At 40.0% G+C, this 16104-nt stretch overlaps 1 protein-coding gene across 7 annotated transcripts in view; it reads right to left on the bottom strand.

The window, feature by feature from the left end:
* The window catches only part of ATG7 (autophagy related 7), a 262756-nt gene that overhangs the window by 178480 nt on the left and 68172 nt on the right, over nt 1–16104 (bottom strand). For all 7 annotated transcript variants that reach the window (XM_027863693.1, XM_027863695.1, XM_027863698.1 and 4 more), the window contains exon 17: nt 5866–5946. In XM_027863693.1, the coding sequence (XP_027719494.1) occupies nt 5866–5946 (81 nt within the window). The remainder of the gene's footprint in view (nt 1–5865; nt 5947–16104) is intronic.

The following is a 16104-nucleotide window of genomic DNA, read 5'->3' as shown; positions in this document are numbered from 1 at the left end:
AAGAGATAGTATAAATGGACATAGGGAGTTACTCATCATTTTCCAGGTCAGAGATATGACCTTTCTGAAACACAGCAATAAGGACTGGCCATATCCAGATTTTGAGTAATATTTGCCACAAAGAAGCAGCCTTCAAAATTTCCTGGCACATACATGGAGAGATCTTTAGAGTAAGATCTGGTCAGTATTTTGAAATGGTTAAGAGTTAAGCTTTATCAAACAGGGTGATTGCTTGGTACATCATCATAAAGTGTTCTCCAAGCTAATTTAAAATAAAATGAAAAAGGAAAATAGCACACCACAAAGAACACTGGCATTGAAAGGAGTCTTCTGAGACTGTCAAATGCCCTCATTTGACAGATGAAGAAATGGAGGTCACCTGGTTCACACAGGTCACCCAGACTTCTTGGCACTTTTTGCCATTACTCCATGTTTTGTCTGTGCAGTATCAGGGGACATGGGAGCCCTCTGGGACTAGATGAGGTGAGAAGGGTTTTAAATGAAATTTTTAATTAACCTCAGCAGCTTCAAACATTATACAAAGGACACAGGGCTCCAACTCAAGAAACATTCTGAATTCAAACTGACATTTTTGAGCGAGATACCCCCTTTCTTTCTATGTCTGCAAGAATATGTGTCAACCTCCTTGGGACTGCCTGTTAACAGCCTGAGAATCAGCTCTGACCTTGGCTTGCTAAATCTATGTTTGAACTGCCTATCTCTGGGCTCAATGCATCCTAAGATGGTAAGTGCTAACACTAGCCCTCTACCTCACAGGGCTGTGGTGAAGAAGGAACTTCATAAACTTAAAGATTGGAGAAACGTGAGTTGTTATTCTTCTGGTTTCTTGGGACAGTGGTTTTGATGGGGAGAGGCCATAGTTATGGCCTACATATTTATTAAGCAACCACAAAAGGAGATAGGAGAAGGATGAAGTTGCTGATGACTTCATTTGTTAAATAAAGTCCAAATGGTAAATGTGTGGGCGAGTCATGACCAACACTAGAGCATAAGCTCTCAAAGTCTGCTCCAGGCTGGCATTTACCCCCATAAAGAACTAGGAACCAACCCCCAGCCAACAAGTTTAAACACAACCCACTCATCTTGCCACAGAAAAGCCAATCTTATGTCAAGCACAAGAGCTGAATAAGTGTGTTATTAAGACTGCTAATCACTTATTAAAGTCTTGAGATTGGGTTTCTGGGCTCCTCATGCTCTACCTGTGGAGTAAACAGGCAAGTCCCAGGTGAGAGGCAAACAAAGACCAGGAACTCCTTGCTTTTTAACAGCCTGTTCCTTCCATATCACAGACAAAGGTTATAGCGGAAAAGTTGTGTAACAAGAACAGAAACACTTCTCAGGCAAACTCCTCTGAGACACTCTGACGATCTGTGGAAAAAGTTTTGGATGAGTTCCTGGGTCTTAGAAACAAGTTTATTGTTGGATATATCACTTGAGGTTGCCTTCCTTCACTTTTTATAGCACGAAGGCTGCAATTGCTTATATTCTTTTAAATACATACATACATACATACATACATACATACATATATATACACACACATATCCATGTATGTATGTGTATATATATACATATTATGTATATATATACACATATTACATATATATATATATATGAAAACCAGTTGTGAAAAAAAATTATTTAAAGGAAAATACAGGTAAGAAGAAAAATTTAGTGACATTAATTATATTAATAAAGAATTCCACTTGGGATTATTGGCTTCCAAATTTTACTTCCCCAGTAGTAACAACTTTGCATTATACTAGATGACCCTAAATTCCTTTTCTGGACTCTAAAAACCTCATAGACAATAAAAGTTTTATCATGAATCTCTTGTTTTCCTTCAAAATTCTGCTCAAGCTATGTCTTCTCTGTGAGGTTTCTTTTGACCTTCCCAGTGGTTAGGGTTCTATCAAAATAATGACCTTGCATTTATTATGTATATATTGCTACAAGTACACACTGCCTCCCCCGATAGAATGTAAGCTTTTTGAGGACAGGGAATGTTTCATTCCTATCTTTGTATTCCCAGCACCTGGCACATAGTAGGTGCTTACTAAAAATGTGTTGACTGAAAATCCAAAAACTTCTGAAGTTATGAATGGAAGGTCTACCTCATAAAATTCAGAGAGACCCGACAGAAGCATCTGTGTGGAAGAATGCACCTATACCTGACCACCACCTCCTACATCCTCAGGGTCAAGAAAATAAGGTGAGCTAACTCAGCAAATCAGGTAGGATCCAATAGGGTAAAGATGCCTGTGTGACCTCCAACCACAGATGCAAAAAGAAAGGGGGAAAATGCACCCAAGGGGAAAAAAAATGTATTGTTCTCATCACAATTAGAACAATGAGTAAAAACAAACTCTTAGCATGTAAGTTGGAAGCCTGTCCTACTTAGGCCTTTTCTCTACCCATACTAACAGCTAAATCAAGAAGTGAGAGTTCTATTGTTGTTTTTCTACCACAGAGGAGCAGAGAAAAAGAAAATGGCCAAAGGAAAAAGTTTATTTCATTAGGGAATTTAAAATGGCCATTTTTAGCTTTGAAGAATCCTCCTAAAACAATGACAACTATATATGACATGATTCAGTATGAAAAATATTGTGATATGCACTAAGAAAAATCCATACTCAGTAGAAAGATGGAAATATAATTGGATTTGTCATGTCAAAGTATTTGTATCAGGTTTGCAGATAATATGGAATGACATGCTCCTCTGCTAATAAAGACTAAGTTGGCCAAGTAAATAAACTCTTTTTCTACTGTAAGGAAATACGTGCACCAATGAAGCAATCTTTTCAGCACAAAAGAAATTTAATACCCTAACCACATGAAAAGCGATCTCTATGGGAATAGCAGAGTTGCTAAAATCCAAGTCAGTTTGTATTAAATTATCATGCCTGTTTATGTAAAACAGCCCTCTTTTAGGATGACCACCAACAGGAAATCATTTTGTTAAAACCAAAAAATTGATACCTGTACTTAATGTAATGCTTACTACTAAAAGTGTGAAAGAGAGAGAGAGGCAGAATGATTCTTTGTTTCAAGACTAGAACTCATCTCATCAGTTCTGTTCAGACTTCTGTAAACACGGTCTCTAAAAGGATAAACATTACTAGAAGTATAACAAGGAAAAAATGAGAGCTCTTGCATCCTATTTTAAAATAACTCAATTATCTTTCACTGAACAGGGAGAGGTACATAAGACAAGGTAAACTTCTGACACCTGTGCCAAACCATTTCATTATGAAAATTAATGCGATTACACTCTTTTGTAACCTATTAGCTCAGCCATTCAAAGAAAGCAAGATGTGTTCCTCTAGAAGTAGGTAATCCAAAAGCCTGTATTTCTATAGGGAAAAGTGCATGTAGACACCCATGGAGTCCTGAGACCGTATAAGCTACTTTGAAGAAGCTACTTTAAACTAAAAATGGAAACAAAGGCATAATACATATGTGTTTCTATCAATGTTCATAATGGTATTCTTGGTAGTAGCTAATAATGAAAAACAAAATGGGTACCCATCATTTGGGGAATGGCTAAAAAGTAACTATGCATATGAATATAATGGAATAGTATGTAGTAAGACATGACGAATATGAAGAAGTCAGGAGCATAAGGTGAGGCAGGGATAAATCAATGAAGAGCAAAATAAGCAAAACCAAGACAATCTACAACAGCAGATTTAAAGGTCACTTTGGAAAAAAGTGCAAGTCTGAATTAACTGAAAACCAACAAAGGTCCCAGAGAAAGGCTACTGAACTTGTCCCCCTCACCTATCACAGCTGAGGGGTGCTGCACACTGTACACACTGTCATGTGTGGTCACTGTGTCAGACACTTTTGGTTAACTATTTTTCTTTATCACAAGGGACAGCTCAATCTGGAGTAGGAGTCATAATGACTATGATATAAAGCCCAAAGACAGCAATAAAACGTTTTTTTCAGGGAAACTGTTAAACATTTGCTAGCAGATCACCACAGCTATCCATGGCTACCTCTACTCACCCCAGCTACCGCCTCATCTCAGGGTCTCATCACCCTTCACCTTGTCAAGACCTTGAAGTCTCTCCTCATTCTAATCTGTCCTCTTCTGTCCTGCCAAGGGGATTTCCCTTCATGTCACGCCCCCCTCCTCATAAACTCCAGTGGCTCCCAATTATCTCTAAGATCAAATATACAGTCTTCTGGATCAAACTGAGGTAGTATTTGTAAAGTGCTTAGCACAATGCCTGACACATAGTAGGTGCTTAATAAATGCTTGCCCCTTCCCCTCCCCCCTCCCCACCAGCATTTAAAGTCCATCACAGCCTATCTTTTTAGTCTTCTTATACTTAACTCCCCTCAGAAAACTCTAGGATCCAGCTAGCCTGTTTATCTCCCGCTCTGACTTTGCACTGGCCGTCCCTCATTCCCAGAATGCTCTCCCTCTTCATCTCTACCTCTGATTCCCTGGATCCCTTCAAGACTCAGCTCAAATCCTGCTTTCTTCAGGAAAGGGGGGGTCTTTGCCAATCCCCTTAGCTGCTGGTGCCTTGCCCTCTGAGACAAACTTGCCTCTGCTCTCTCTATGGGCAGCATATGTACCTGGTCATTTCTATGCCACCTTTACCATTAGAGAATGCTCCTTGAAGGAGGGGCATGTGTTTTTGCCTTCCTCTGTATTCCCAGGACTCAGCACAATGAATGGTATATGGAAGAACCTAACAAATGCTTGTTGACTGACTCAGACTTTAAATAAGTATAACACAGGAATTAGGCATAGGAAATTGGGGAAAAGAGGGAGGAGGAATCCTACCGTGAATTCCACCGCACCAAAGTGGAGTCTATGATAGCTTTGCGTTTGTCCAATTAGGAGTGAAACTACCAACTTTCCCTAGATGTCCATCGGAAGGGCGCCTCTCTCACCGGAGGGCCAAAGAATCTGGCAGAGAAGATTCCAGATGAAAGAATGGGAACTGCCTTTGAAATCCAAGCGTTCTGCTCCCCACCCCCTGAATACACCTAGAAGCCAGAAGCAGGTGGGCAGGGCGAACAATTCCCAAATCATACTAGGAAGTACAGCCATAGCACAATTTCACACACAACTTGAACGTAAAGATCTGGACCTATCAAGGATCACAAGTCAAAAAAGGCCCTGGTGAAACTCAGTGTTAGAACGACCGAAAAAGTATGCAAAAGGAAATCACGTATGGCATACGTACATGTGTAAAAATAAAATAGACAATATCTTAAAGACTATTTATTTTTATAACCTGCCACAACTATGGTCTTAAAATACATCAGACAGTTTCCATTACCATGGACAACATCCCAGCTCTATTTATAGAGCCTTTTTGGAAAGATCAAAGCTGAAAGGCCCTTTGATTGGCTGCCTCCCAGGACCCTAATCTTTGTTTACTTTTCATTTACTACACAAAGGCAACTCAGGGGGAAATCTGCCTGGGCACCCCATCCTTGGGTAATACACAGGCCAGACCTAGGGGAAGGCAGACCGGGGTAAGAAGTCAGGCTAGAGAAGCTGAAGCTATGAACAAAACTGTGGGGCTCCAATAACTGATATGGATCCGAGGTAGGAAATTCAGCCTTTTGTTCAGACGCCATAAACCAAGTCTTCATAGGCTGGTTCCTTTTTTTGGCAAGAATAATGTGGGTCAGAGAGCTTAAGTAGATGGAAAAAAAAAAGATCCTGAGCCCCAGTGTTTCCAGCCCTGTCTCTCCATCCAAAGCCACTGACAGTCTGGCTTCACGTCTCTTGTAATATTTATGGGGATACAGAAGTCAAGTACAAGCCATCAAAGTGGTAAACAAAGCGAGTCAACCGGACGCAGAGTAACTTACTTTAGAGGAACAAGCAGTACACTTGTCAAAGGCCAGGCTGACAGGAAGGACGTGATCAAACCTTGACAGAAACCCTCGGATCTGAAAACAAAACAGGAAAAATTCACATGAGACTACAATGAACAGATCCCGCAGATTCAAGTTTCATGCCTGCCAAGGATGTGGCAGCCTAGCCCCCCATTATTCCCTTAGAAACAAAGGCAAATACAGAATACTGTCCTGCAAGCCCTGGGGGGGGGGGGGGGCAGGGGCAGCTCCACGACCTTGCTATTTTTTTACCATTAAATTTATCTGTAGGTGTTTGACTTAATGTAAGGCAGAGACACAGCAAAGTGTTGAAATGCAAGCTGCTCCTAATAAGTAGGAGAACAGCACCACCTGGAGTATAAAACTCTTGACTGCAGTTGATTTAAGATAGTTTGAGAGGGGAAATCCAAGACAAATGGGCTTCAAAATCTAACGACTAAAAAAAAAAAGTGACTAAGACCAATGGTGTCAGACTCAAATAGCAATGGGGGCCACTAACCATACATAAGCTCCCTGAAGGCAGCATCATGGCTTATTTTAAAATGTAATAATTATCTGTTTTATGGTATTATTGCTCAGCTATATATTTCCCAACTACATTCTAATCTGGTTTGAGTCCCACTCTGGACTGTCCTGGGCTACATGGGGCCCACCGGCTGAGTGTCCAATACTTCTCATTTAGACCACTAGATACCGCTGAAAAAGTCAATTCATGTTGCCAAATGGCATGTACTGATCCATTCTTTGTACTATACATGAGAAAGCATCCTTCATGGGGGGCTAGGGGCTAGGGAAATATAAATTTGGAATGCTGCACATAGTGTCAAAACGTTTTTATTTATTGATAAGCTTTGCTGAACTTTTTTTTCCTCTTTTTTTTTGTTCTTTGTTATAAGAATGGATCTCTTGCAAGGGCTGAGGGAGGGACAAAATAGGAAATGTAGGTGATATGAAAACAAAAGATATCAATAAAATCCTATTTTTTTAAAAAATGCACTATTATAAGTAAGTCAGCTTCAAAAACATTAAACTTTTCAAAAAGCAGAAACAAACAACAGAAAGTGTTCCACTGACAGAAAGTGCCAATGGAACAGCACATGCTTCACTTTTGAGTTTGGCTAATTACATGTTGGCATTTCCCAATCTGTAAAATACAGGGTTAGGTGATCACTGGAATAGGTGATCTCTAAAGTCCCCTCTGGCAGATAAGTGATACAGTAAATAGAGCTCTGGACCCTGGAAACAAGAAGACCTGAGTTCAAATTCAACCTCAGACAATTACTAGCTGTATGATGCTGGGTAAGTCATTTAACTATTCTCAGCTCCAGTTTCCTCATCTGTAAAATGAGGACAATAACTGGTTTGTTGTGAGGATAAAATATTTGTAAAATGCTTTATAAACTTTAAAGTGCTATAAATGAATATTCAATAAGCCTACTCGTATGCTTTTAGCAAATATCAAACCATTTTATTACTAGTGGAGAACTCACTATTGGAGGGATATACCTGGAGGAAGTGATCATTACAACATTTTAATATATTTGGTGTTATGCAACAAGACCTAAAATTAATTTAAAATCGAAAGATGGAGTTTGTCTCTTTTAGAAATGACCAATGATTAATTAGAAATGATGGTCATGAATCTTGGGAAATGAGGCAGTCTCTCAGTTTCACATGCCTCAGCACCATGCTGACCATTTCCCAATGCCAGGCCCAAATCCGTGGTGGTTGCCAGAGAAGGGCAGGGCAGAAAACATTATGTTCAGGGCATCAGTGCCTCGGAGTAGAGCCAGAAGAACTGTTTACACAAGGGCCACAATCATGTAAAGAAAAACAGAGCTGAGAGACGTGAGAGTTCTGCTCAAGGCAGTGGGGACTGAGCATGGCGCATGTCTCCCTCCTCTTGGCAGAGGGAGTGGTGGGCTGCAGATGCAGAGGGAAGCGTTCTATGGCTAGATGGAGCCAAAGGGATACTTGGTTTTGTGAAAGTATATTTGCTCCAAAGAACGGTTCTGAGGGTTCTTTTAGCAATCAAGGAGAAAAGGGAAGATTGAGTGATAGCAATATAAAAAAAGAACATGAGTACAACATTTGAAAATTAAATTTAAATTTTAAAAATGCAACAGCTCAGTGCATAATACCAAAGAGAGGTTAATAAATAACAATCCAAGCGGCCCATAGGAATATTAATCTTAAGATGGGACTTGGCAGCTATGGAAGTAAAAGAATGTTGGAATTGAAAGACTAGTTAGAACCCCCTGTACCTCAAAACAGAGTCCTTTTACATTTACTTTCAGTAAGCTATGTCTTCTGTATCACAGCTTGCATAGTTTACCTTAATTAAAAAGCATATATAATTATCGTTAATAGTTTTAATCTCCAAAAGCTTACCATTTTTTGTATGGACACAGAATAATACTGAGATGCCTCTGCTAAAACAGTTCATGTTGGGGCAGAGAAGGGGCGGAGAGGGAGAGAGAGCAAGAAGAAGAAAAGAGAGGGAAGAGGTGGGGAAGATGAGATGGGGAGAGAGGAGGGAAGAGATGAAGAGAGAGGGAGGGAAGCAGAGGGGGGAAGAGAGGAAAAGAGTGAAATAGGAGAGAAAAGGGAAGAGAGAAAAAGAAGAGAGAAGAGAGAGAAAGGAGAGAGAAGGGAGAGAGTTGGAAAGATTAGGAGAAAGAGGAAAAAAGATGGAGAGAATGGGGGAGAGAACAGGAAGAGGGAGGAGAAGAATATTCTGGTTAGGCAGCCTCTGCCATACAATAATCTGCACAAAGTTGTGCCCCCAGACACTGGTTTGATTAGGAAGAGGTGAAAATTTTCAGAAGGAATAGAGTTTAACAACTGCAAGGACACTAATATTCATAAAGCTGAGAAAAGAAGGCCTAAAGCTAAAGAGATCTGATTCCAACTTGAGGTAAATTAAAACAGAAAAGCTCCTCTTGAGGCACCTCAAGTGAATGACCTTCTTTTTTCTGTCTCAGGGATCCGGGCTTAACCAAAGTCCAAACCAAAAGGGAGAAAAATCCATTTCTACAACTAAATACAATACAAGTTCTTGTCTACAGTACTGCAATTCAAATTTCTTTTTATGCCTACCATCCCCCAGTCCCCACCACCCTTTAATCTCTTATGTTGCTAACTACACTGTTTCCCCACAGCTCGTACTCAGGAACAGAGAAATCAGGAGCATCCCAAACATGTCTTTCAGCCCTTCTTTACCCATGCACAACCCCCCTTCAGTGAGCCCCCAGGCAAGAGAGTTTCTGAACCTAGGTGTGGCATCAGCCCCCTAGGGCAGCAGTATGGTCAAGCCTATGGACCCCTTCTCAGAATCATATTTTTAAATGCATAAAATACATAGATGGACTCAGGGTACAGAATGAGACATACATTTTTTGGACATGGTCAATGCTGGAATTTGTTTTGACTGTGAATATTTGTTAAAAGTGTTTTGTTTTTCTTTTTTTTTCCCCCAAAGGAGAAGGGTAGGGAGCGAAAATAGATTTTTACTGATTAAAAATTTTAAAGAATAAAATACAAAGTACTACAATGGAAACCAATTATTGAAATAAAGATCTTTTCCTCTCATCCAAGTTCACAAACTCCCTGAAATCTGTGGCCTACAGAATCTTACCAGGTTCTTAATACCTTTAGGGATGCCTCCCAAGCCAACGCACACTTGTAGTCTTTCCTGGCAAAGACCCCTCAGGTGAGTTCCAAACAATACTGAACTCCATCACAATATGAAACCTCACACATCACTCAGTCCACTGCACACTGTTAGCCTGTTGCTAGGTACCTGCCCCTGGTTTTACCTAATGTGTACCTCACAAAACCAATTAATAGCATTAGGAGGGCATCTCTAGATTTGGCCAGCTGTCCTGAGATCTCAGCCCTTGCTATTTTCTATCTGGTGGCTCACATCAATCACTCCCCAAAATGGAGCCCAAGTCATTATCAACCCTCCTTTATGACTCATCCCTCTGTAATCTTTCTTCAAACAGTAATTTCCCTCCCACCTCCATTTTACAACCTTAAAGTTGGCCTGGTACAGCAGAAGTTTCTTTCCCCTCTCCCACTCCCAATCTAGGTATTTAAACACAGACAGAACTCTAACTAAAGGGAGCTAATGTTTCTCCCCTTACTGAGATGTGTGGATTGAGGATTCACCATATGACTCATGCAGTTAACTGTTTCTATGTCTCAGGTTTCTACCCTCTAAAGTAGAAATGGTGGTAGTTGACCATAACAAATAATTAAAGCAGATAATGAAAATCAAAACTAGAGATATTCAATGTCTTTCAGTCGAATATTATCTCATTACAATGGCCAAGCTTGGCTCCAGAGAAGGGCTGAGAAAATGTTCCTCTTTCCTTTCACTCTGGAGGCTATGGATGTGGTACACTGATTTGCAGAGACACTGTATTACCTAGTGCTTTATTTCCTCTCTCTGTTACATGGTATGGCTTATTGGGTAAAGAAAGAAGGAATATATTTGGAAAGAAATGTGGCTAAAACAAAAGACATGAAAAATTAAAACAAAAAATGTTTTACAGGATTCTCAGGGCGGATAGAGAGAGGAAGACCTGAGTTTAAATCCTGCTTCTGACGTATATTGGCTCTAAAACTTTTAAGTGGCAAAACGGAAGTTGATCTACATTGGTAGAGGAAGTATTCTTGCACCAATGAATTCATGAATTGAGTTTACAACAAGAAAAGAGTTGTTCATAATAGTGAACAAGGTTAGAGTATATATGTTACATGGAAAAAGAAAATGTACATATATGAAACAATAAAATGTTCTTCAGACTTGCTCTCCTCTGATCTTGCTTACGCCCACTGTGTTTTTCTCTGTCTCTAGCCAGTGAGATAATTGCAGTAGCCCTAACTGGGCTCATGAGTAGCACACAGGCAATTAGCTGTGATTCCAAATGCCTCTCTAAAAGACAAAAACATCTATGAGGGGGAAGAAGAGAGGAGAAGAAAAGAGGTTTTGTTTTTCTTAAAACCCTCTAGAACAAATATTAGTGTTCTATCCACAAGGATTTGTATAGTCTTGTTTATATGATTCTAATGGGTTGGTCATTCAGATGCTTGCAATGCCAACTGCATGTTATAAGCCAGTCAGTCTTTTTAAAAAAAAAAAAAAATTAACTGTAATAAATGGACATGGCACACTTTGCGTTGAAGATAATGTGTAGCTAACACAAGTAATTTAATAATGATGCAGCACTTTATAAGTATTATCTCATCTGTTGCTCACAACAATCTTGGGAAGTAGGTACTATTATCATCCTCATTTTACAGTTGAGGAAACTGAGGCAAACAGAGGTCAAGTGACCTGCTCACGGTCACACAGCTAAATGCCTGAGGTCAGATTTGAACTCAGGTCTTTTTTACTCCAAGCACAGTGCTCTATACATTATGCCATTATGGAAATCCAGAGCGCGTGCACACACACCCACACACCCACCCCCCCCCCCCCCACACACCCCTTTTCAAAAAAGGATCCATTCACCTCCTCTAGCTCTCCTATGCCAAACTACCCCCGCCCTTGTGCCTCCTTACTTCTCATCCTCAGCACAGGAATAAGGGAAAAGAAAGTGGCATGTAGACAGCTCTTCATGTGTAGAGGTCATCTCTTCCAATGCCCTCATTTCACAGATGAAAAAACAAAGGCCCAGAGAAGTTAGAATTGCCCAACATCACACAATTCTTTAATGACAGAGTCAGGACTAGGGCTCTGGGCTCTGTCTGTTACATCCTACATGGAGACAAATATTATCTTGGCCCAGTTCAAAACCCACTGCCTTCCTAAAGCTACCCCCCAAATCAATCATTCAATCAGGCTCTGGGGCACAAAAACTAAAGTGAATTAGTCTTAAGAAGTTTACATTCTATAGAGGAAGTCAACATGTACATGAATGAGGATACGCAGACTATAGGTACAATAAATACACAGCAATTTTGGGAGTGGGGTCCCCAAAAAGCTATAATGGGGGGGTAAATCCCAAAAGGATTTAGGTAGCTGTTCATTGACACGAGTCTTGAAGGAAATAAGGATTCAAAATGGTACAAGTAAAAAGAAACACATTTCAGGCCCAGGGGTCAGTCACTGCAAAGGCTTGGAGATGAAAGATGGAACATGGTGTGTGAAGAACAGCAAGGCCAGTTTGGCTGGACCACAGAATGTATAAAGGGCAGTAATGTATAATAAGGGTAGAAAAGTAGCACAGTACCTGGCACATAGTAGGAGCTCAATAAACGTTTATCAATTGATTGACAAAAGAGTAGGTTGATGCCAAATTATGAAGGGCTTTAAATTCCAAACAGAGGCATTTATGTTTAATCTTGGAGGCAACTGGGGGCCACTGGAGTTCAGTGAATTAGAAGGAGGACATGGTCAGACCTGTACTTTAGGAAAATCACTTTGGTAGCTAGATGGAGGATGGATTGGAGTAAGGAGTGACTTAGAATAAGGACTAATTAAGAGTCTATTATAATAGCGCAGGCAAGGGGAAATGAGGGCCTGAACTAAGATTGGATGGGACAGATGTCATGGAGATACAAACCACAAGATCTGGCCACTAAATGGATGTGTAAGTTGAAGGAGAGTTAAAGATGACATCAAGATGGTAAAAGGAAGGATCTGAAAAGATGGTGGTGTTCTTGACAGAAACAGGGAAGTCTGGAAAAAATGAGAGTTTTGGAGAAAAAGACAAGTTCTCTTTTGAATATGTTGAGTTTGAGATGTCTATGACACCCATTATTTGAAATGTCCAACAGGTAGTGAATCACGTAGGAATGGAGCCCTAGAGAGAGAGTGGGGCTGGATAGGAAGCTGTCCTGGTAGAACATGGCCATGAAAGCCGATAAAATAGCCAACGTAAATGATTTGGATAAAGTACCAACAAAGGAGAGAAAAGGGAAAGGTCAGAGCAAAGAAAGTCACAAGAAATCAGCATTTCAACAACCCAAAGAGTACACAGGTGCCTAATCTCCTCCTCTCCTTGATACTTCAGCTCTTAGTGTCTCAGCAGGGTGGTCTAGGGCAGTGGCATCAAACTCAAATAGAAACCAATTCCTGAGGCTGCATACCAACTTAGAAAACTACAAATGAACATTACCTATGTTGTATTGCATTTTTATTTATTTTGTTAAATATTTCCCAAGGACATCTTAATCTGGTTCTGGCTTAAGTGGAGAGTTTGATGCTTCTGTCCAATGCAGCAAGTGCTGGGCTTGGGAGTCAGAAAACCCAGCTTCAAGCTTCAGAGCCAGGATTCACATGCCATAGGAGAAGGACAAGTCACTTCAGCTAAACCTCAGCTTCCAAAACACTAATTCCTACCTTTCTGGCCTGCCTAACAGAGAATGGGATGGCTGTAGGGAGAAGGGAGAAAAGAAAGCAAAAGGAAGAGAGAAAAAGGGATAAAAGGAAAAGAAGAAAGGGAAGAAGCAGCTAGACAACAGAAATAGCTGTGCCTAGGCAAGTTCCAATTACCTTTAGTTATTACTTCTGTTATAAATCAATCAATAAATCAATAAAACAAATAAAATGGAGAAAGAAAATACAATAAAGGAGAGAAAAATCCTCCTATTTTTTATACCTCTTTAGACCGTATTTATGCCTATGATAGCTAGAAACAAACAGTTTGAGATCAAAACTCATGGCTACCTCTTATAGCAATCTAAAATCCAACAGGGAAAAATAAAGTTTCCTGAGCAGGTATACGTATATGAACACTTGCATGCACGTGAAGGAGCTCGCACACACGCACACACACACACACACACCCACACACAACTGTAACCTGTTGACTTAACTTTACACCAGCTTCTTGCAGATTTGGCAATATTTCTAGGGCCTAGAGTTCACATCACTACAAACCAACCCCCAACATAAGATAAATCTTGGCCGAAGAGCAGTGTTTTAATTAAGTTTAAGGCCAAAATGGAAAAGTTTGTTATTGCACAATTGCTAGGAAAGCACAGGGCTCCCTCGTTCACACAACAGCTTCACTTAGCATCACTGTCCCACCTTTCCTCAAAGCATTAAATCACTAAGGGGTAGAAAAACCAGGGTCCAGTTGGCTCAGGGCCTCACCTATCATCCTAGGAAAAATTAAGAGAATTAAGTCAGTCCTTGATTTATTCCTTGGCATTCTTTCAGTTCTTCTATCCCCAGCAAACTCCCTGCCCACCTCCATTCTGAATTGCAGTTTAGTTTTCCAACTTTTTTTCTTATGAGAATAAGTGGGATCTCACATTTTAGTCAGGATTGTTTCACCCGCTAATCACACTAAGTTCTTGGACTCTTGCAATATACAACTTCTTTAACTGGAAAAGTCATGCTTAAATCCTTTAGGGATAACTTATGATATACGAGAAAGCCCCTGCTTTCCCTTTCCCATCTGTCCCTGGGCGCACCATGGGTCAGAGAAGGGGCTCAGGAAGAAAAGTACTCCGATTCTTCCTGTGCCCTCACATACTGCCTGGCCTGGCTGCTCTACAGAACCCTTCCTCTAGGTCAGTGGCCTCCCCAATTTCTTCTCCTGGACTCCCCTAATGAATTTTGCCAGAGCTCCACAAGCCTTGGAATATTTTAGGAGGTTAACTGTCTCCTTTCTTAAGTGAATACAAAAATAACAGAGAAGTCACAGGCTCATGGATTTTTAGCTGTAAAGGACCTTAGAGATCCAGGGGAAACAGGCCCTCTATTAGATGCTAGTGGGAACATGGGTTGGTACAAAGCTGATTGTGCTCTCTAATTCAGTGATTCCAATGCTATATACTATGAGTCAACCTCAGCCTTAGTTTCCTCATCTGTAAAGTAGGGATAATAGTAGCACCTACCTCATAGAGTTGTTATAAGGACCAAATGAGTTAATAAACTTAAAATGCTTTGCAAAGCTTACAGCAGCATGATATAAATGTTTGCTGTCCTTACGCAGACAGGAATGTTATTGAGGGGGGAAGGGTGGCAGGGGAAGCATCTGTGCGTTAACATTCCCATATGCTTTATCTGTAAAATTGAAAGACTGGAAGCAATCTATGTCCAATGATTAGACAATGGTCAGACAAATTACGCTAAATTAATTTAAGAGAAAGCCACTGTGTTGTAAGAGATAAAAAACATGAACCATGCAAAGAAATATTAGAGGCTTTAGGGTGATACAAAACAAGGTTGGAAGGATAAGAATACAAATAGATTATAACCATGCATATCAAATATAAGAAAAGTGACAACACTTTGTAGATATATAAATGGATTGAAAAAAGACACAGGCTAAACTAGCATAGTTAATTTCTTTCTAAAATGGATATACTTTTCCCTAATCAAATGTAAATAGTTCAGATTTAAATTTTGGTGAATTACTCTACACTGTTATTTTTATAGGTTGTTTTTAAGTGTACAATTAAAAAAATGTAAACACTTGTGAAGAATCTTCTAAATTCTGTTCAAAAGCATTTATTAAATGCCTGCTACGTGCCAGGCTCTCTACTAGGCACTGAGGATGCAAAGACAAAAATAAAAGTCATTTTCCTTAGACTCCATGCAAAATCCATCCTGGTCCAATTGAAAGATTTCCCCAGTGCCTGGCACCTCCCCCTTGTTCTCAGAATCTAGGCCCTGCTCATCAGCTATGGCTCTGCCTTGTTTTCCAAGAATGACCTAAGCTATTGAACTAAATCCACTGAATTGAAGAGCAGAATGGGACCTCAGAGCTCATCTAGCTAATTCTCATGTTTTACTGCCTGGGAAACTGAGGAGCTGAAAGTTTACATGACTTGCCTGAGATCATATCACTAACTAGTTACAGCTAGAATTTAACTCTTTCTAGTTCCATCTTGGTAGCTAGCCTATAGAGCTTCACCTCTCAGCTCGCCCTAGTGAATGAGGAACATAAAATCTTTTCTGTCTAGCTTGGGTCCTACTTTCAATTTAGACTGAACAGGCAGCCCTTGGGCCTAAGTATCCCACTATGTCCCTCTTAAAAAAAAATTTTTTTTGTCATAAAATTAACAATATTAACAGAAGTGAATAATTGAGGAATAAAAATCACTCATAAAATAAAACTAAACTACACCAAAAGGAAAATATAAACTTTAATATATCTCATTTGCTCTGTCATTTTCTAGTCTCCTTTCTGTGTATTGAAAAGATTTTGTTGCATTTTCATACAGCTTTGTTTTGTATAGCTTATT

Source organism: Vombatus ursinus, unplaced genomic scaffold (assembly GCF_900497805.2).
Source record: "Vombatus ursinus unplaced genomic scaffold, bare-nosed wombat genome assembly UNPS02014773.1, whole genome shotgun sequence".
Taxonomy (NCBI): domain Eukaryota; kingdom Metazoa; phylum Chordata; class Mammalia; order Diprotodontia; family Vombatidae; genus Vombatus; species Vombatus ursinus.
This window is presented reverse-complemented; position numbering and strand designations above follow the sequence as displayed.